This window comes from Mauremys reevesii, linkage group 4 (genome assembly GCF_016161935.1).
Source record: "Mauremys reevesii isolate NIE-2019 linkage group 4, ASM1616193v1, whole genome shotgun sequence".
Lineage (NCBI taxonomy): Eukaryota > Metazoa > Chordata > Testudines > Geoemydidae > Mauremys > Mauremys reevesii.
In genome coordinates, this window is record NC_052626.1 from 143020613 (window position 1) to 143039915 (window position 19303).

The 19303-nt window shown below is 49.6% G+C and overlaps 1 protein-coding gene across 1 annotated transcript; it reads right to left on the bottom strand.

The window, feature by feature from the left end:
• Positions 1 to 5880: 5880 nt before the first annotated feature.
• On the bottom strand, positions 5881 to 17674 carry LOC120404051 (glycine N-acyltransferase-like protein 3). The gene is made up of 3 exons (XM_039536059.1): positions 17664 to 17674; positions 6420 to 6841; positions 5881 to 5921 (listed from the first exon to the last, which is right to left on the bottom strand). Exons 1-3 carry the CDS (start codon positions 17672 to 17674, stop codon positions 5881 to 5883), a joined length of 474 nt encoding a protein of 157 aa, XP_039391993.1.
• Between the last annotated feature and the right edge of the window lie 1629 nt (positions 17675 to 19303).

Here is a 19303-nt window from a genome sequence, read left to right on the forward strand (position 1 = left end):
AGCATCTCCAGGTTTATAGGTTAGACTCTGTGTATTTTTGCATCCTGGTAATACAGAGAGAGTGTACTTTTTTCTTTCTTTAATAAAATCTTTTCTTTTTAGGACTTGATTGATTCTTCTCTTGTTTGCATTTTCAAGGGAAGGGGAGGGGGAGGTGAATCCCTCTTTGTTTGATTCAAGGAGTTTGAATCAAGGTATTTTTCCCAAGGACTAGGGAAGGGGAGGGGGATGTGAGTCCCTCTTTGTGTTGAGTCAAGGATTTGACTCGGTGTGTATCTCTCCGGAGCAGGCTGGAGAGAGGGAAAGGGGGGAGGGGAACTGGCTGTTTCTCTCTCTCTGGTGAGATTCAAGGGGTTTGAATCTGGGTTCCCCAGGGGAAGCTTGGGGGACAGGCAGTGTGTCAGACACTTAGAAAACTGACTGGTGGCAGCGAGAACCAGATCTAAACTAGGATTTTAGTTTAGAGGAGTCCATGCAGGTCCACATCTTGGAACCCAACAGCTCCAAGTGGGGGAGAAAACCTATGACAAGTGGGTCAATTGTGTAGCTGATGGTCCTTAATGGGCCATCAAGCAGGCTAGGCAGAGCTAACACCAACTTGTCTGGGACATCACCCAGAAGCACAGCATAAGTTTGAAGTACAGACAGTATAGAGCCAATATTTGTAACTTCAGCTAAAAAGTGATACCGGTACATTCATACAGACAGCATAATCATAACCAGCAACCCATAACCTGGTCTTAGACACCTTATGTGACCTCCTTTACATAAGATTTGGTGCCACTACAGGACTTTGGTTGCAACCATGTTCTATATGGTCTCAGATTATATCAATAACGTCACAAGCACAAGTCCATGGGGGCGGATGCACTGCAGCTGAGGTTGCTAAAGGAGTTGGGAGATGTGATTGCAGAGCCACTGGCCATTATCTTTGAAAACTCATGGCGATCGGGGGAGGTCTTGGATCTCTGGAAAAAGGCTAATGTAGTGCCCATCTTTCAAAAAGGGAAGAAGGAGGATTCAGGGAATTACAGGCCATCAGCCTTACCTCAGTCCCTGGAAAAAATCATGGAGCAGGTCCTTAAGGAATCAATTTTGAAGCACTTTGACTAACCTAATTGCCTTCTATGACAAGATAACCAGCTCTGCGGATGAGGGGAAAGCAGTGGACGGTCTCCCACAGTATTCTTGCCTTCAAGTTAAAGAAGTATAGGCTGGATGAATGGACTATAAGGTGGACAGAAAAATGATTAGGTCATCATGCTCAATGAGTAGTGATCAATGGCTCCTTGTCTAGTTGGCAGCTGGTATCAAGAGGAGTGCCCCAAGGGTTGGTCCTGGGGCCAGTTTTGTTGAATATCTTCATTAATGATCTGGAGGATGGCGTGGATTGTACTCTCAGCAAGTTTGCAGATGACACTAAAATGGGAGGAGTGGTAAATATGCTAGAGGGTAGGGATAGAATACAGAAGGACCTAGACAAATTAGAGGATTGGACCAAAAGAAATCTGATGAGGTTCAACAGGGACAAGTGCAGAGTCCTGCACTTAGGATGGAAGAATCCCATGCACTGCTACTGACTAGGGACCGAGTGGCTAGGCAGCAGTTCTGCAGAAAAGGACCGAGGGGTTACAGTGGATGGGAAGCTGGATATGAGTCGACAATGTGCCCTTGTTTCCAAGAAGGCTAACGGCATTTTGGGCTGTATAAGTAGGAGCATGGCCAGCATATTGAGGGACGTGATCGTTGCTGTAGGAAGCAGGTGAGGCAGATTTGGTAAACATAGTGTGAAGGGGCTATTCAAGTATTGGAGCACTTAACTAACAATGGACTTTGAGAGACGCCAATCCCCATCTGACCTTTCCTGGGAATGTTCAAACTAACATGTAAACAATGGCGTCGGCCTGCAAAAAGCTGAATCGTTCATAGACAGGTGACTTGCCCAGGTGGCTAGAGACCCCATTGTGTGGCTGTGATGTGGCACAAGAGAAAGACTATATAAGGCCCGGGAAGCCCCTCCATTTTGTCCTCAGCTGGCTGAAGAGGTAGCCTCTCCATCCCAAAGAGATGCCTGAAAGAAACTGGAAAAAACGACAGTACCTATGGGGGTGTGAGTGATTGTTGGACCCAGACTAGGAAGGAGTCTAGTCTGTCAAAGAAGCTTATTGGAACATCTCTGAGGGTGAGATTTACCTGCATTTAGTTTCCTACTGCATTAGGCTTAGATCTGTGTGTTTTGTTTTATTTTGCTTGGTAACTTACTTTGTTCTGTCTGTTTTTGCTTGGAACCACTTAAATCCCACTTTTTATATGTAATAAAATCACTTTTTACTTATTAAGTAACCCAGAGCAAGTAATTAATTCCTCCCATTCCTAGATTAATAACAGACGTGCCACCAGACACTGACCAGGCTCAGGGGCAACCTCTGCCTCTTGTGTTTCTGATGCTGCTTCCGCAGCGGTCAGCCCCTGCGGGGGACGGGGGGGCATCAGAAAACCCCTCCGAGTAGGGACCCAGGATGTGCTGCAGCTGCTCCAGTAGCAAAGCTGCCTTCGAGACCACAGTGAGCCCGAGAATCACTTTGGCTGCCTCATCCAGTGCTTGCTGGCTCCCCGCTGGCCCTGTGCTGCGTTCAGGGCTGAGAAGGTGACTGTGCAGGCTGGCGCGGCTATTGTGAAGTGCTGGGGTTGCAGCACAGCACCCAGCACCTGGTCAAACTCCTCGTAAAAAGGGGCAAGTTCCCAGAGGGGCGGTTCCCATCCCTGGCGTTCTGGCATCTGCTCCCTGCGCTGATCACCGGTCTCCACTTGGCCCAGACAGTAAACAAAGTGCTGCCTCCAGGGATGTTCAGGATTTTCAAGATTGATTGAGTTAGCTCTGAGACCCACCTCGCCTCAAGTGATACGTCTCCCTTCAACAGTTATGCAACCCAATCTTCTACATAGCTTGTAAACTGTTTCCCGTACAAACATCTTGCAGTAACCATGATGGTTAGCTGGCTTGACAGCTAGTTCTTAGCTCTTGGCGGACCATTGTGACACACTGTACCCCCATGTTCACCACTTTTACAAAACTATGATAAATTTTGTACAAAGTATGCCCTGTGAGGTATCATAGGTAAACTCATAATTTGCTGATAATTATTGTCACAGTAAAATATGTGTGGCTACATTGTATGTAAAGTTATAAGATTCTGCTGTATGATGTTTGTGATGTTATCTGATTAAAATATGACCATATAGATCATTGTTGCAACCACGGTTATATATTTGCAACAAATCTTGTATAAAATATGGCATGTAAGATGTCTATGAAAAGGTTATGATTTGCTGAATCTGATTATGCTATCTGTATGCACATATCATTTTTGTATTTGAAGTTATGAGCATTGGCTCTATACCAGGATTTCAACTGTTTGCTCCTGGGATAACACCCCCAAGGTATTTAGCCTGCACATCTTGGAGGGACTATTCACGTGTTAACACCATAAAGGGTTTTGTTGCTTTTTTTCCCCCCACTGGTTGATCTGACCCAAAGTGGCTCCATTCACCATGGCACTGTCTTCCAGGAGGCTGGGGCTTTCAAATGTGATAAGAAGGCCCAAGCTGAATCCTGGTATGGTACAGGAAATGCATATTGGGGTTCTGTGATGGAGCTTCAGAGGAGGGTGCGTTCTTGGCAGGATATGTTACACCTGTATGCCGAGTATGAAAAGCAGAAGGGTAAAAACCTGGGGGCAGCTGTGGGATTAATTTGGACTGCGGCGGCCACATTGGTGCTGACTTTTGGTTTTTGCTGGTGGGTGCCCTCCCTAGGCCCCACCCCTGCCCCTTCCCCCGTCTGCCCACCTCTCGCTCCTCTGCGCCCCCTCCTCTGAGCACCTCTGCCAGTTTTGGGAGGAGGCTATTTTAAGCATATTTATACACTTCTTTCACATTGTAGATATTAAATGTGACTATCGTTGGTCAATTTAATCATTAAAATAGTAAAGAACTACCTAATTACATCACCATGAATTACAGAACATTAAAATAATTGCACACCCAAGCTGTCGTCACTAACATCCTGTTCCTATAATTATAGTATGAACAAATGAAGAAACAAAACCAAAAAAAACTTCAGTCCCTTCTGTTGTAGGAGCAGCAGTGATCTGTATGCTCTGTATAACCTGTATGCTCAAAAGGTCTGTTACACTCCCCACCCCCTGGTCTTCCCTCCCTCTGTGAAGACCTGTGAAGTGGCTTTCCCCCACCCCTCCCCTCCCCTCCCCTCCCCTCCCTCCTGGAATGCTTGTGGGATGAATGGGCTGCTTGAACAGCTGGAAGATCAGAAGAGCTCCTAGATCTAGACAGACAAGATCTCTGGGACTCTAATTAGGCAGCGATGACACACCCAATGCATGGACACTGGGACTTGTGTTTGCCAGAGCACATGGACTAAACAGGAGACAATTCCAGCCCAGGTTGTACCCCAGGGTCACACTAACCCTTCCCTGGGGAGACTATTCCATCCACACCCCAAAGCAGAGATTGCTCTGCTAGGAAGGTTTTCCCCTGATAGCTTGAGTTTTCCTCTCTCCCCCGCCCCATCCTATCCCTTCCCCACTGCCTCTTCCCTTCCACCCCCTGCACCCCGGTAAGAGGCAGTCACCCAGATGCCAGGGAGAGGGACCAAGTGCACTGCACGGAGATGTGGGCACTGTCTCCGAGAGGCAGGCGTCTCTGCCTGGGCAGGAGGGCAAACAGGGGGCACCACACCCGCAGGATCACAGGAGACGTCCTCCCCATGCTCGTCCCGGTCCAGCTGCCCGGCGGGGGCTGGTACTCTGTGTCTCTGTGCTGCAGGGTCCAGGGGATGTTTTTGGAGATGACTCTGACTGAGCCCCTTGCCAGATGCAGAGAGCTGGGTGGCAGCCCGTGCCCCCACACCATGCAGAAGTTTATTTAACAAAGCTTGAGATAAAGATTCAAATAAAAGCAAGGAGAAGGGTTTGGAAACATAAGCTTATGGGTAAAAGAAAAACATAAGGTGTTATCGATAGCGTGTACTTATTAACGGGTTTCTTGTATTTCTCACCCAGAGCTCATTCTTGCAGTGCTTGTTCAGGCCAAAGCACTAGGATCCTCTTTTCATGGGCAGGGGCGGCTCCAGGCCCCAGCACGCCAAGCGCATGCTTGGGGCGGCACGCCGCAGGGGGCGCTCTGCCGGTCGCCGGGAGGGCGGCAGGCGGCTCCGGTGGACCTCCCGCAGGCGTCCCCGTGGAGGGCCCGCTGGTCCCGTGGCTTCGGTGGAGCATCCACAGGCACTTCTGCTCTGACACAGTTTCAAGCTATAGTCTTAGCTCAGGGCGCTCCCCTCTTCAGGAGTTCATTTCTGTTTGTGAAAACTTAAGTCTCAACTTGGCCCAGACAATAAACAGTGTGTTGCCTTCAGGGATGTTCAGGATTTTCAAGATTGATTGAGTTAGCTCTGAGACCCCTCTCGCCTCAAGTGACACGTCTCCCTTCAACAGTTGTGCAACCCAATCTTCTACATAGCTTGTAAACTGTTGCCCGTACGAACATCTCGCAATAACCATGATGGTCAGCTGGCTTGACAGCTAGTTCTTAGCTCTAGGCAGACCATTGTGACACACTGTACCCCCATGTTCACCACTTTTACAAGACTATGATAAATTTTATGCTAGCTGTATGCACGTATCGTTTTTGTATTGGAAGTTATAAGTATTGGCTCTATACCTGGATTTCAACTGTTTGCTCCTGGTGTAACACCCACAAGCTATTTAGCCGGCACATCTTGGAGGGACTATTCAAATTAAGTGGCTCATCAAGAAACGCTTAATTGACAATGGGAGACCATCTACACTGAATGGGCTGCCCTTAGAGATGAAAGTAAGCTGGTCTGGTCCGGTATGGCATACCTGCAAGAGCCAGACCGCCGTGTCGGACCGCACCAGCTTCCGTGGCGGGGATTTAAAGGACTCTGGGCTCCCCACCAGGGAGCCTTTAAATCCCGCCTGCAGCTCCGGCAGCCGAGCTGGAGCCGGGATTTAAAGGGCTCGGAGCTCCCGTGGCTGCAGGGAGCCCAGAGCCCTTTAAATCCCCCCCGCAGCTTTGGCAGCCGGGCTGGGGCCGGGATTTAAAGGGCTCGGGGCTCCACGGTGGCCGGAGCCCTCAGTGCTCCCAGCTACCTCTGCTAAACCCAGGGTTGAGAGTTCAATCCTTGAGGGGGCCATTTGGGAACTGGGGTAAAAAACTGGGAATTGGTCCTGCTTTGAGCAGGGGGTTGGACTAGATGACCTCCTGAGGTCCCTTCCAACCCTGATATTCTATGATTCTATTCCCCCAGTGCTACATGCTGGTGGAGCGTGGCTGTTCCCCAGAGCTGGGCGCAGGGTCCTGGGCTGAGTCCAGGGCACTGGCTGGCTGGGACTGGGCGAACCCGGGCCTCACCACCAGCAGGTAGAACACCCCAGGCAGGATGCGGAAGCCGAGGCGTTGCAGGGCGTGCAGCGAAGGCTCGTTGTGGGGCAGCACCCCGGTGTAAACAGGGAAGCCGCGGGCATGCAACTGTGCTGCCAGCGTCCCCACCACAGACCGCAGGTGGTGCTGGCCACGATGCTCCGGGAGGGTGTAACCGTGTGTCAGGACAGCCAGCGGGTCGGTGAGGCACCAGGAGATGGGGGTCCCCTCAGGGTCCAGCAGGCAGGCGCTGGGGAAGTGGCGGATCAGGCGGCTCAGGTAGCGCAGGCTCCAGCTGTTCTCCCCAAACGTCCAGGTGTCTCTGAGCAGCAGGGCGTGGGCGGGGGACACGGGGGCCAGCCTGAGCTCCCTGTCAGGACTGCAAGACAGGGCAGGGGGGGATGAGATGCTGGCCAGTGTTGGGTGAGCAGATAAGGGATTGGCCTGGGAAGAGGAGGGGGTCAGCGCGGGGAGGGGGGGACTAGATCCAGCATGGGCGGGGGAAGGAGTAAGTCTAGGGGAGGGGAGCTGGGAGCACCCCAACATGGGAGGTGTGAGCACAGGGGGACATTGACCCAGCTTGGGGGGTGGGATGCAGTGAGCTGGGACCTCGGGGGTCGATCTGGTACAAGGGAGTGAGCCCGGGGAGCAGAGATTGAGCTGGTATGACATGGCATAGGAGGGGAGCAGGGTCCGGCGGCGCCATCCTCTTCCCGGTTGTGGCGCTGAGATGGACTGGACAGAAAATTGGTGGGGGGAGCATGGAAAGTATCCTGGGGGGGAGGGGTGTGCCACCCAGCTCTGAAGGCAGCGCCACCGCCAGCAGCAGCCCAGAGCTACGGGGGGCGTGGTATGGCATTGCCACCCCTACTGCTGCGTAACGTTTGGCCTCTGCACTGGGAGGGGAGGCTATGGCAAATCCTGGGTGACTATAGCACCCATAACGCTCCCCCAGTGGCCCCCATGGCATCCCTGCAGCCGCACGGCACAGTTGATTGGGATTTTGCTCTGGGCAGAGGTGGAGGGAGCTCTGGGGAAAGGAAGCCAGAGCGACAAGGCAAGTCCCCATGGTTTACGGATTTTAGGGAAGCTGAGAAAAGTCCCCACCTCGTGAACAAAGGACTGAGAGGGGGAAGATACGGGATTGTGACAGAATGTACCCTTGTGTTCACACCATACCCACTGTTGTAATAATCTTTGTACAACCTTGCAAGGTATTATTTGTAAATGTATAATTTGCCGGTCAGTATTGCCCTAATAAAATATGTGTGTGAGAACATTGTACGTGAAGTGATAATATTCCCCTTTATGGTGTTAACATGTGCTCTAACCTGAGGTTGGCAACCAGGCCTGTCTCAACAAAGGAAAGGGGGCTCTGCTTAATTTACATTTAAGCAACAGAGACATCAAGCAAGAAGGGAAACAAAAGAAACTCCAACGGGAGGAAAAAGCACAAGGGAGCATCCTTCAGTACAGACTCTCTCTCCTGAATCTCAGCTGCAAATGTTTTCCAAGTGTTTCTGCCCTCTGTGGAGAAAGAAGTGGTTCAGGACTATTCAGAAAAGCTGGACGAGCACTGTGACGATGCGGTTCTGGCAGGACCCAACTGACAGTGCCAATTTAGGACAAATCACTTAAAACAGGGCAGTTACAGCCCAAGGCTGGGGTGTTTCCTCCTCTAAGGCAAACCAAACCAGCCAGACAAAGAGGACTTTGGTCTCACCCCACTGGCTAACCACAAGTCACACAAGCAATTCCCTTAGACGCTCCAGTTTCCCAGTATCACCACCAGTGCCACTCGTCCTGGGGATGAATGGTTATGAAAACCAACACTCCAATAAAGGAAGAAGGTTCTCTCAATCCCAAAGAATCAAGCCCCAGACCCAGGTCAATATACAAATCAGATCTTACCCACAAATCACACTGTTGCCAGTCCTTTAGAATCTAAAATCTAAAGGTTTATTCATAAAAGGAAAAAGATAGAGACGAGAGCTAGAATTGGTGAAATGGAATCAATTACATACAGTAATGGCAAAGTTCATAGTTCAGCCTTGTAGCAGTGATGGAGTAAACTGCAGGTTCAAATCAAGTCTCTGGAGTACATCCCCTGCTGGGATGGGTCATTCAGTCCTTTGTTCAGAGCTTCAGTTTGTAGTAAAGTCCCTCCAGAGGTAAGAAGCAGGATTGAAGACCAGATGGAGATGAGGCATCAGTTTTTTCCAGGTGTAAGAACACGTCTTTGTTCTTCCAGTGGAAAATTACAGCAAAATGGAGTCTGGAGTCACCTGGGCAAGTTCCTGCATACTTTGCTGAGTTACAAGGCGTATCTGCCTTCTCTCAGTGGGTCAATTGTGTAGCTGATGGTTCTTAATGGGCCATCAAGCAGGCTAGGCAGAGCTAACACCAACTTGTCTGGGACATTACCCAGAAGCACAGCATAAGTTTGAAGTACAGACAGTATAGAGCCAATATTTGTAACTTCAACTAAAAAGTGATACATTCATACAGACAGCATAATCATAACCAGCAACCCATAACCTGGTCTTAGACACCTTATGTGACCCCCTTTACATAAGATTTGGTGCCACTACAGGACTTTGGAACCATGTTCTATATGGTCCCAGATTATATCAATAACGTCACAAGCACAAGTCCATGGGGACGGATGCACTGCAGCTGAGGTTGCTAAATGAGTTGGGAGATGTGATTGCAGAGCCACTGGCCATTATTTTTGAAAACTCATGGCGATCGGGGGAGGTCCCGGATGACTGGAAAAAGGCTAATGTAGTGCTTATCTTTAAAAAAGGGAAGAAGGAGGATTCAGGGAATTACAGGCCATCAGCCTTACCTCAGTCCCTGGAAAAATCATGGAGCAGGTCCTTAAGGAATCAATTTTGAAGCACTTTGAGGAGAAGAAAGTGATCAAGAACAGTCAGCATGGATTCACCAAGGGCAAGTCATGCCTGACTAACCTAATTGCCTTCTATGACGAGATAACCAGCTCTGCGGATGAGGGGAAAGCAGTGGACAGTCTCCCACAGTATTCTTGACAGCAAGTTAAAGAAGTATAGGCTGGATGAATGGACTATAAGGTGGATAGAAATCTGATTAGATCATCACGCTCAAGAAACACTTAACTGACAGTGGGAGACCATCTACACCATCTACACTGAATGGACAGTCCTGCAAACGTGCTGTCTGGGGTATAGGTAATGATTTCCTGCTGTGACTAAGCAAAATTATGCCTGGAGATGTGACTTGCCCATGTCATTCCAAACCCCATCTTTTACCTGTAATTTTCTACTAGCTGTGCTGAGGGCTTTGTTTGAAACAATGGGTTTCCGTCCACATGGCAGAAGCTATAAAAGGCCCTGGAAACACCTCCATTTTGCCTCTTTCCAGCTCAAACCTCTGGACTAAGGACTTATATCAATGGGAGCGTTCTAACCAAGGGACTGAGGTCCTTCCAGTGATTTCGAACCAGAGACTTCCCAAGGCAGCAGTTCTTTCTTTCTTTCTTTCTTTTGTGATAGACCCAGGCCAGTTGGGTACAACAAAGTAGTAGAAGGCAGATATACTGGCCACTGGATTAGCAGTTTTCTGTTCCCTGACTGACCAGAGCAGGGACTGCTCCAGACTAACGAGAATACCTGACTCCAATTAACCTGTAAAGAGTCAGGTGAGTCCATTAAGCTAATATGAACACCTGACTCTAATTAAGGCCCTTTTGATACTATAAAAGGGCTCACTCCAGTCAGGCTGGGGAGAGCCAGGGAGCCAGAGGAGAGGAAGTGCGGCTGAAGGGCTGGTTACTGAAGACACCCTCAAAACATTGGTAAGGGAGCCCTAAGGTAAGGGTGAAGAAGGGAGAAGCAGGGGAGATGTGGGGAAGTGGCCCAGGGAAATGTAGCAACTCTGGCAGTGAAAGGTTGGCTGCCAACAGCAGCTGCCATTAGGGTCCCTGGGCTGGAACCCGGAGTAGAGGGCGGGCCCGGGTTCCCCCCAACCCACCACTACAGGAACAGCTCCTGGAAGGGGTAGTCAGGTCCCTGTCAGGACAGGAGGCTGAACTGTTCTGAAATAAGCCCTAGAGACAACAGAGACTGTGGGACTTCTCTCACCAACCTCCTTGCAGGCTATGACGAAAAGGGCTCAGTAGACTGTAACCCTGGCCCTAGAGAGAGAAGGGCTACGTAGAGGATCGTGGTGAGCCACTGAGGATCGTATAAACCGCCTAGAAGCGCGGGACCCACGGGGACAAGGTCATAGCTCTGCTACACTTTCTTTGAATAAACATTTAGATTTCAGATACTAAAGGGTTGGCAACAGTGTGTTTTTTGGGTGAGATCTGAGTTGTATATTGACCTGGGCATGTGGCTGGTCCTTTGGATCAGAAGAACCTGGTATTTGATTAAATTGTTTTTAAAGAACCACTCATCTGTAAGTCTAGTGGTTTTGGCGGCGATACAAGGACTGAGATGCTTAAGGAAACTGCTGTTCTGACTTCTTGTTAGCCAATTGAAAGGTGGCTCCTGCATTCATTAGCCCAAATGGTAACACTTTCAGCTCAGAAAGTCCTGCATTGGTGAGGAAGGCAGATTTTTTTTTTGCATATCACTCTTCTAAGGCGATGTGCCAATATCTCCTTGCTAAATCCAGCATGTTCGGGTCTCTGTCAGAGCTCCGCCTCCTCCTGCACTTGATTCAGGGTCTCTTGATTGAGATAATCATAACCCACCACACCTGTAGCCACCCTCTTTCAAGGGCACTCTTTGTCACAGATCTACAGGGTCTGGTCTATGCTCCAGCCTGTAATCAGTCCCCTGGGAACAACCCCTTTAGCGTGTGTGCTGAGCTGCAGGGACCCACACAGTTCCACAGGGGCAGGCCTGTGGCTTCCACAACTCTGAAATTGGGCCTTCGGCACCAGCAATCCCTGTCTCCCTGCAGGAAATCCAGCCAAAATCAGACTCCTGCAGGAGACTTGTCCTGGGCCCCTTCAGGACGTGATGCTCCCAGTGAGGCTCTGCAGCGACAGCGGCCAGCCTGTGCAAACCAAGGATGAGTCACCTGGCTGCAGGAGCTGAGCATCCTTAGCTCAGTGCAGAGAGACAGGGGCTCGGCCAGCATTCAGTGCACCCAGTGTGAGGGGTCTACCCAGCCCAGCTGCTCTCTCTATCTGTCAGCCCCAGGGCAGAGCTGCTGTGTCTCTGTGAGCCAAGGTCTTATCACCCCTCCTGTCTCCTCTCGGTCCGTTGTCCTCCCCTAGCAAAGCATGCTGGGTTCACACGGTCAGCCTGCTGGGGCTTCTGCTGCGTCTTGATTGGTCAGTCCTTGGGGTTCCCATTGTCCTGGGTCGGTTTCCGCCAGTCCGGTAACACTCATGCGCACCACCCCAGACAGGTCCGTGACACACACAACTCATGTCTCCTGCTCTGCCCTGGGAGCAGCATTTGAACCCTTCTGCACCCACTGGGGAGTGGCAACAAAGTGGTAAGTACCGAGTCCTATACACAGTTCATTAAACTATTACAGTTTCCACTTGTCAGCCCCTGATACACGACCAAGGAGTGGGGGTCCCGGGTCTATGGGTGCTGCAGCATTTGGCTGCTCAGGGAACTGGAATGTGGGTTTGCTTAGTAGGGGCTGGGCTTGTACCACCCCTCCCAACCTGGGGCCATAGAGGAGCTGTCACCAGGCAGGGACGGGCACCGTGCAGGAGCTGTCACCAGGCAGGGACGGGCACCGTGCAGGAGCTGTCACCAGGCAGGGACGGGCACCATGCAGGAGCTGTCACCAGGCAGGGACGGGCACCATGCAGGATTCTGCTGCCTCTCTGAATTGTACAAACAAGGTTGTTAGAGGGCTTATTTTTTTTACCCGCTAACTTCCCTGGTTCTTCTCGCATGAACACAGAGCAACAATACCCGAAGTTTGAAGGTGCAAACAATTCAATGTTTATTGAGGTGAACTTTTAGCTAGGAATGATTTTAATTTTTTTTCTGTGTCCCCCTTCCCAGCTCTGAGGCCACAGAGCCTTGCCTGTGTCCCTGTTCCCATTCGCCACCTTAGCGAAACGTGATTCCAATTCCCCCATCCCTGTTCCCATTCCACCCCCTTACTTCCTGATTGACTGCAGACTATATAGTAAAACTTGGTTTCTGCTTAGCCTTAACCAATTATTTTACTGAAATTTAACTAACCAATTTTAACATATTGTGACATGATTATTTATACAAAATTAACTATACAGCAGACAGAAACAATCACAGAACCAGACGGAGATTATACAGACAAACAACAGGGAAGTGGTGACTACAGTGATAGAATAACACAGAAATGAGGATTTCACACCCCAGCTATTGATAAGTGAGTTCTTGCGAGACAGAATGATATTAAAGTTTTTTTAAAATCATCTAGGCCAGGGGTTCTCAAGTTGGGGGTCGGGACCCTTCAGCGGGTCGTGAGGTTATTACAAAGGGGGTCACGAGCTGTTAACTGCCACCCTAACCCCACTTAGCCTCCAGCATTTATAATGGCATTAAATATATAAATATATAAACAAGTGTTTTTAATTGATAAGGGGGGGTTGCACTCAGAGGCTTGCTATGTCAAAGGTGTCACCAGTAAAAAAGTTTGAGAACCACTGATCTAGGCTCTTCCCTTTCTCTGGAGGTGATGGCTCAGATCACCTTTTGAACAGCCCAAAGCTGCCTTATTTCAGGGTGACTGGTGAGGACGTGACCGTTTGCTTCCCAGCTTATGGCTGCCTTTGCTGCTTAGCCAAAGGCCTTAGGCTAAGAACAGGGCCTCAGACTAGCACAGCGAGAGAAGGCCTATAAACAGGCAGACTGTGATTTTGATTCTCGTTCTGTACCCCTATAACTAGCTAAGTGATAAGACTACACCTACATTCTTAAAGTCTAGGACTTTGCCGACAGGCCTGAATATCTGTATCCTAACTCTCCACCCCTTTGTTTTTCTTTTTCTTTTGGGATCCTGCCCAGGTATCCCTGGAAAAGCATAGGACATCTGGGGACACATTTCCTGACAGGGCCAGCGGGTGAAAAGTGTTGATATTTTATTTGTTTTACTGCCCCCTTGTGTAGTATAGTGCCCTGCACCTTCTCTCGTACGGGCGTACGGTACCACACCTGTTTGAATTAGTGTCCCAGACGTCCCATTATAGTGGGCCCAGGAAGGTTGGGTTCAGGTTGTTTAGTACACTGGCGGGGGTGGGTGTGTGTGTGGCTACTACCTTACTTATAGGTTATAATTAGTGGCTGTTCTCTAGGGGGTTGTGGCCCCCTCCTCCATTGTTTTTATATGCAACATAACACAAGTATACTTAATAATACCCCTGCCGCTATGATAATTGACAGCAACACCGAGCGTTTTGCCGACTGCAGTAGGGTTTAACAGCCGAGCCACCGCCAAAACAACTGCCTCGCCTCCTTTCACAGGGTTAAGATTTTAATGTGTTCAGTTGCTGGCAGTTGCAACAAGCCGCCCTGCAGGTTTTGCGTGCTTTTTGTTTATATTATAAGTTTACTGAATGTCCACAGAGAAATGGGTTATTGTTTAAACCAACTTAACCACTTGGAATGGAACCTGGCCACATGCCCTGGTTCGATTATTTACTGCAATAAGATTTACAGATTTATTTGTGCACCAAAGTTCAGACAGACGCGTGTAGATGTGTGGAGTTTGGTTAGGGGCTGGTGTAATTGTGCCCCCTAGTAATATGCACATTCCCAGCAAAACACCTCATACGCAGTACACCCAATGGTCCACCCCTTGCCATGGGGCATTGGATGTGCTCCTCCCTGGCCATCGGGGAGGAGGGGCACAGTCAAACATTTCCTCTGGATTTACACCATTTTACACCCCCCTCCATTGATTCCCAGCGAGCTCCTCCCCTTCTCATTATTCCCGTAGGGCTTGTGGGGCCCACCTTAGTTGCCGTTCCATTTCCAGGTACCACAGTTGCTATTACACAGGTGCTGGGAACAAGCAGGTGCAGGAGCTACCACAGCCAAACTGCAGCTGCTGCTGGGGTTAAGCGACGGCTGGCTGACTCTTCCCACCAGTGAGGCGTGTAGCCACTCAGACAGCCTGGTCCCAGTCAGCTGTGCTCATTAAGGCACCCAGAAACTGGCTCTGCTGCAGGTCCTGCTTCTTGACAGGAGATCCTGAGATGCAGCCCCTGCCCTCACATGACTTCTTGTTAAGATTTCAAAAGTCCTCTGTGACACAGGGCCAGAAAGGGTTACACAACTAGCAGGCTCAGTGACCCAGATTCAACCTTTAGAGACATATTAGTACAGGGGTAGGCAACCTATGGCAGTGTGCCAAAGGTGGCACGCAAGCTGATTTTCATTGGCACTCACACTGCCCAGGTCCTGGCCACTGGTCCGGGGAGGTCTGCATTTTAATTTTAAATGAAGCTTCTTAAACATTTTAAAAACCTTATATACTTTACATACAATAGTTTAGTTATATATTATAGACTTATAGAAAGAGACTTTCTAAAAAGGTTAAAATGTATGACTGGCACGCGAAACCTTAAATTAGAGTGAATAAATGAAGACTTGGCACACCACTTCTCAAAGGTTGCTGACCCCTATATTAGTAGATAATGATTGTAGTTTTTATATTTACAATGTAACCAAACAGCTCCTATCACTGTATTCCGTTAATTCAGAGATCAAAAGGAGATGTTAACATTAGATGAACTGTGAATGTAGTAATATCACTGCCTTCATTTCTCTTCAGGGTCTGTAGTAAGCTACCTGTAAATAGTGGGAGATGGACAGTTGCCTTATGTTAATCCATGTAGCTAATTATTGGCGGTACTGGGAAACAGGTTAGTTCAAAGACACTATTCTTCACCCAAGGACTGCACGCTGTCAGAAGGCTACCAGACAACTATAAAAAGAATGCCCAGAGCCCTGATCCTGTTATCTCAGATCTGCTTAAGCTTCATCAGTGGAATTTGGAGTCACAGGACTGAAGTCTCCAGTCCTATCTGGATCACCCTGATATTGGACATTGGACTGTAATCTATGGACTAATTCTGAAAGAACTTTTTACAACTCTAAAGCTCACCATCTCTACTATGAAACTGACATAAGAACTCTATTCATACCTGTATGTAAAATGATTTTTTAACCAGTTCTCTCTCTCGTCTATTTTTTAATAAATCTTAGTTTAGTTAATAAGAATTGGCTGTATGCGTGTTTGAAACAATAGTTTTCCCTCCACATGGCAGAAGCTAGAAAAAGGCCCTGGAAACACCTCCATTCTGCCTCTTTCCAGCTTAAACTTCTGGACTAAGGACTTATACTAATGGAAGCGTTCTAACCAAGGGACTGAGGTCCTTCCAGTGATTTCGAAGCAACCAGAGACTTATCAAGCCAGCAGTTTATTCCATCACTGTTACAAGCCTGTTTGTTTCCCTTCCTGCTTGATGACTCTGTTTGTTGCTTAAATGGAAATTAAGCAGAGCCCCCATTCCTTTGATGAGACAGGCCTGTTTGCCAGCCTCAGGTTAGAGCACAGGCCTGTTGGCCAACCTCAGGTTAGAGCACATGTTAACACCATAAAGGGTTTTGTTGTTTTTTCCCCCCCACTAGTTGATCTGACCCAAAGTGGCTCCATTCACCATGGCACTGTCTTCCAGGAGGCTGGGGCTTTCAAATGTGATAAGAAGGCCCAAGCTGAATCCTGGTATGGGATAGGAAATGCATATTGGGTTTCTGTGATGGAGCTTCAGAGGAGGGTGCGTTCTTGGCAGGATTTGTTACACCTGTATGCCGAGTATGAAAAGCAGAAGGGTAAAAACCTGGGGGCAGCTGTGGGATTAATTTGGACTGCGGCGGCCACATTGGTGCTGACTTTTGGTTTTTGCTGGTGGGTGCCCTCCCTAGGCCCCACCCCTGCCCCGCCCCTTCCCCCACCTGCCCACCGCTCGCTCCTCTGCACCCCCTCCTCCGAGCACCTCTGCCAGTTTTGTGGGGAGGCTATTTTAAGCATATTTATACACTTCTTTCATATTATAGATATTAAATGTGACTATCATTGGTATCTTAACAATTTAATCATTAAAATAGTAAAGAACTACCTAATTACATCACCATGAATTACAGAACATTAAAATAATTGCACACACAAGCTGTCGTCACTAACATCCTGTTCCTATAATTATAGTATGAACAAATGAAGAAACAAAACCAAAAAAAAGTTAGTCCCTTCTGTTGTAGGAGCAGCAGTGATCTGTATGCTCTGTATAACCTGCATGCTCAAAAGGTCTGTTACACTCCCCACCCCCTTGTCGCCCCTCCCTCTTTGAATACCTGTGAAGTGGCTTTCCCCCACCCCTCCCCTCCCCTCCCCTCCCTCCTGGAATGCTTGTGGGATGAATGGGCTGCTTAAACAGCTGGAAGATCAGAAGAGCTCCTAGATCTAGACAGACAAGATCTCTGGGACTCTAATTAGGCAGCGATGACACACCCAATGCATGGACACTGGGACTTGTGTTTGCCAGAGTACATGGACTAAACAGGAGACAATTCCAGCCCAGGTTGTACCCCAGGGGTCACACTAACCCTTCCCTGGGGAGACTATTCCATCCACACCCCAAAGCAGAGATTGCTCTGCTAGGAAGGTTTTCCCCTGATAGCTTGAGTTTTCCTCTCTCCCCTGCCCCATCCTATCCCTTCCCCACTGCCTCTTCCCTTCCACCCCCTGCACCCTGGTAAGAGGCAGTCACCCAGATGCCAGGGAGAGGGACCAAGTGCACTGCACGGAGATGTGGGCACTGTCTCCGAGAGGCAGGCGTCTCTGCCTGGGCAGGGAGGGCAAGCAGGGGGGCACCACACCCCGCAGGATCACAGGAGACGTCCTCCCCCATGCCCGTCCCGGTCCAGCTGCCCGGCGGGGGCTGGTACTCTGTGTCTCTGTGCTGCAGGGTCCAGGGGATGTTTTTGGAGATGACTCTGACTGAGCCCCTTGCCAGATGCAGAGAGCTGGGTGGCAGCCCGTGCCCCCACACCATGCAGAAGTTTATTTAACAAAGCTTGAGATAAAGATTCAAATAAAAGCAAGGAGAAGGGTTTGGAAACATAAGCTTATGGGTAAAAGAAAAACATAAGGTGTTATCGATAGCCTGTACTTATTAACGGGTTTCTTGTATTTCTCACCCAGAGCTCATTCTTGCAGTGCTTGTTCAGGCCAAAGCACTAGGATCCTCTTTTCATGGGCAGGGGCGGCTCCAGGCCCCAGCACGCCAAGCGCATGCTTGGGGCGGCATGCCGCAGGGGGCGCTCTGCTGGTCGCCGGGAGGGCGGCAGGTGGCTCCGGTGGACCTCCCGCAGGCGTCCCTGTGGAGGGCCCCCTGGTCCCGTGGCTTCGGTGGAGCATCCACAGGCACTTCTGCTCTGACACAGTTTCAAGCTATTGTCTTAGCTCAGGGCGCTCCCCTCTTCAGGAGTTCATTTCTGTTTGTGAAAACTTAAGTCTCAACTTGGCCCAGACAATAAACAGTGTGTTGCCTTCAGGGATGTTCAGGATTTTCAAGATTGATTGAGTTAGCTCTGAGACCCCTCTCGCCTCAAGTGACACGTCTCCCTTCAACAGTTGTGCAACCCAATCTTCTACATAGCTTGTAAACTGTTGCCCGTACGAACATCTCGCAATAACCATGATGGTCAGCTGGCTTGACAGCTAGTTCTTAGCTCTAGGCAGACCATTGTGACACACTGTACCCCCATGTTCACCACTTTTACAAGACTATGATAAATTTTATGCTAGCTGTATGCACGTATCGTTTTTGTATTGGAAGTTATGAGTATTGGCTCTATACCTGGATTTCAACTGTTTGCTCCTGGTGTAACACCCACAAGCTATTTAGCCGGCACATCTTGGAGGGACTATTCAAATTAAGTGGTTCATCAAGAAACACTTAATTGACAATGGGAGACCAGCTACACTGAATGGGCTGCCCTTAGAGATGAAAGTAAGCTGGTCTGGTCCGGTATGGCATACCTGCAAGAGCCAGACCGCCGTGTCGGACCGCACCAGCTTCCGTGGCGGGGATTTAAAGGACTCTGGGCTCCCCACCAGGGAGCCTTTAAATCCCGCCTGCAGCTCCGGCAGCCGAGCTGGGGCCGGGATTTAAAGGGCTCGGAGCTCCCGTGGCTGCAGGGAGCCCAGAGCCCTTTAAATCCCCCCCGCAGCTTTGGCAGCCGGGCTGGGGCCGGGATTTAAAGGGCTCGGGGCTCCACGGTGGCCGGAGCCCTCAGTGCTCCCAGCTACCTCTGCAGCTGGGAGCCCCGGGTTGATTTAAAGGCCCTGGGGCTCCCAGCCACAGCTGGTGCCCCAGGACCTTTAAATCTTGAGAGGCCCCACCTCTTCCTGATGAGGCCATGCCCCCCTCAGGACTCCAGCAGTACCAGTAAGTCCTGTAAGTTACTTTCACCCCTGGCTGTCCTGCAAACGTGCTCTCTGGGGTATAGGTAATGATTTCCTGCTGTGATTAGGCAAAGTTATGCCTGGACATGTGACTTGCCCATGTCATTCCAAACCCCATCTTTTACCTGTAATTTTCCACTAGCTGTGCTGTGGGTTTTGTTTGAAACAATGGGTTTCCCTCCACATTCCCTCCACAGAAGCTATAAAAGGCCCTAGAAACACCTCCATTTTGCCCCTTTCCAGCTCAAACCTCTGGACTATGGAGAGCGCCCCCTACTGAGCCTCTGTCCTGCTCCAGGGGATAATGGAGCATGAGGTAGTGTCCTCTACCAGGCCCTGGCTTTCCAAGGGCTGACAAGTGAGCTCCACT

What these genes read in the sequence shown, in the direction of transcription:
- LOC120404051 (XM_039536059.1), bottom strand. An exon ending in CGCCCAGTCCCAGCCAGCCA is followed by an intron (nt 5,922 to 6,419) that starts GTGCCCTGGACT and finishes TGGCTCTTGCAG; the next exon opens with GTATGCCATACCGGACCAGA.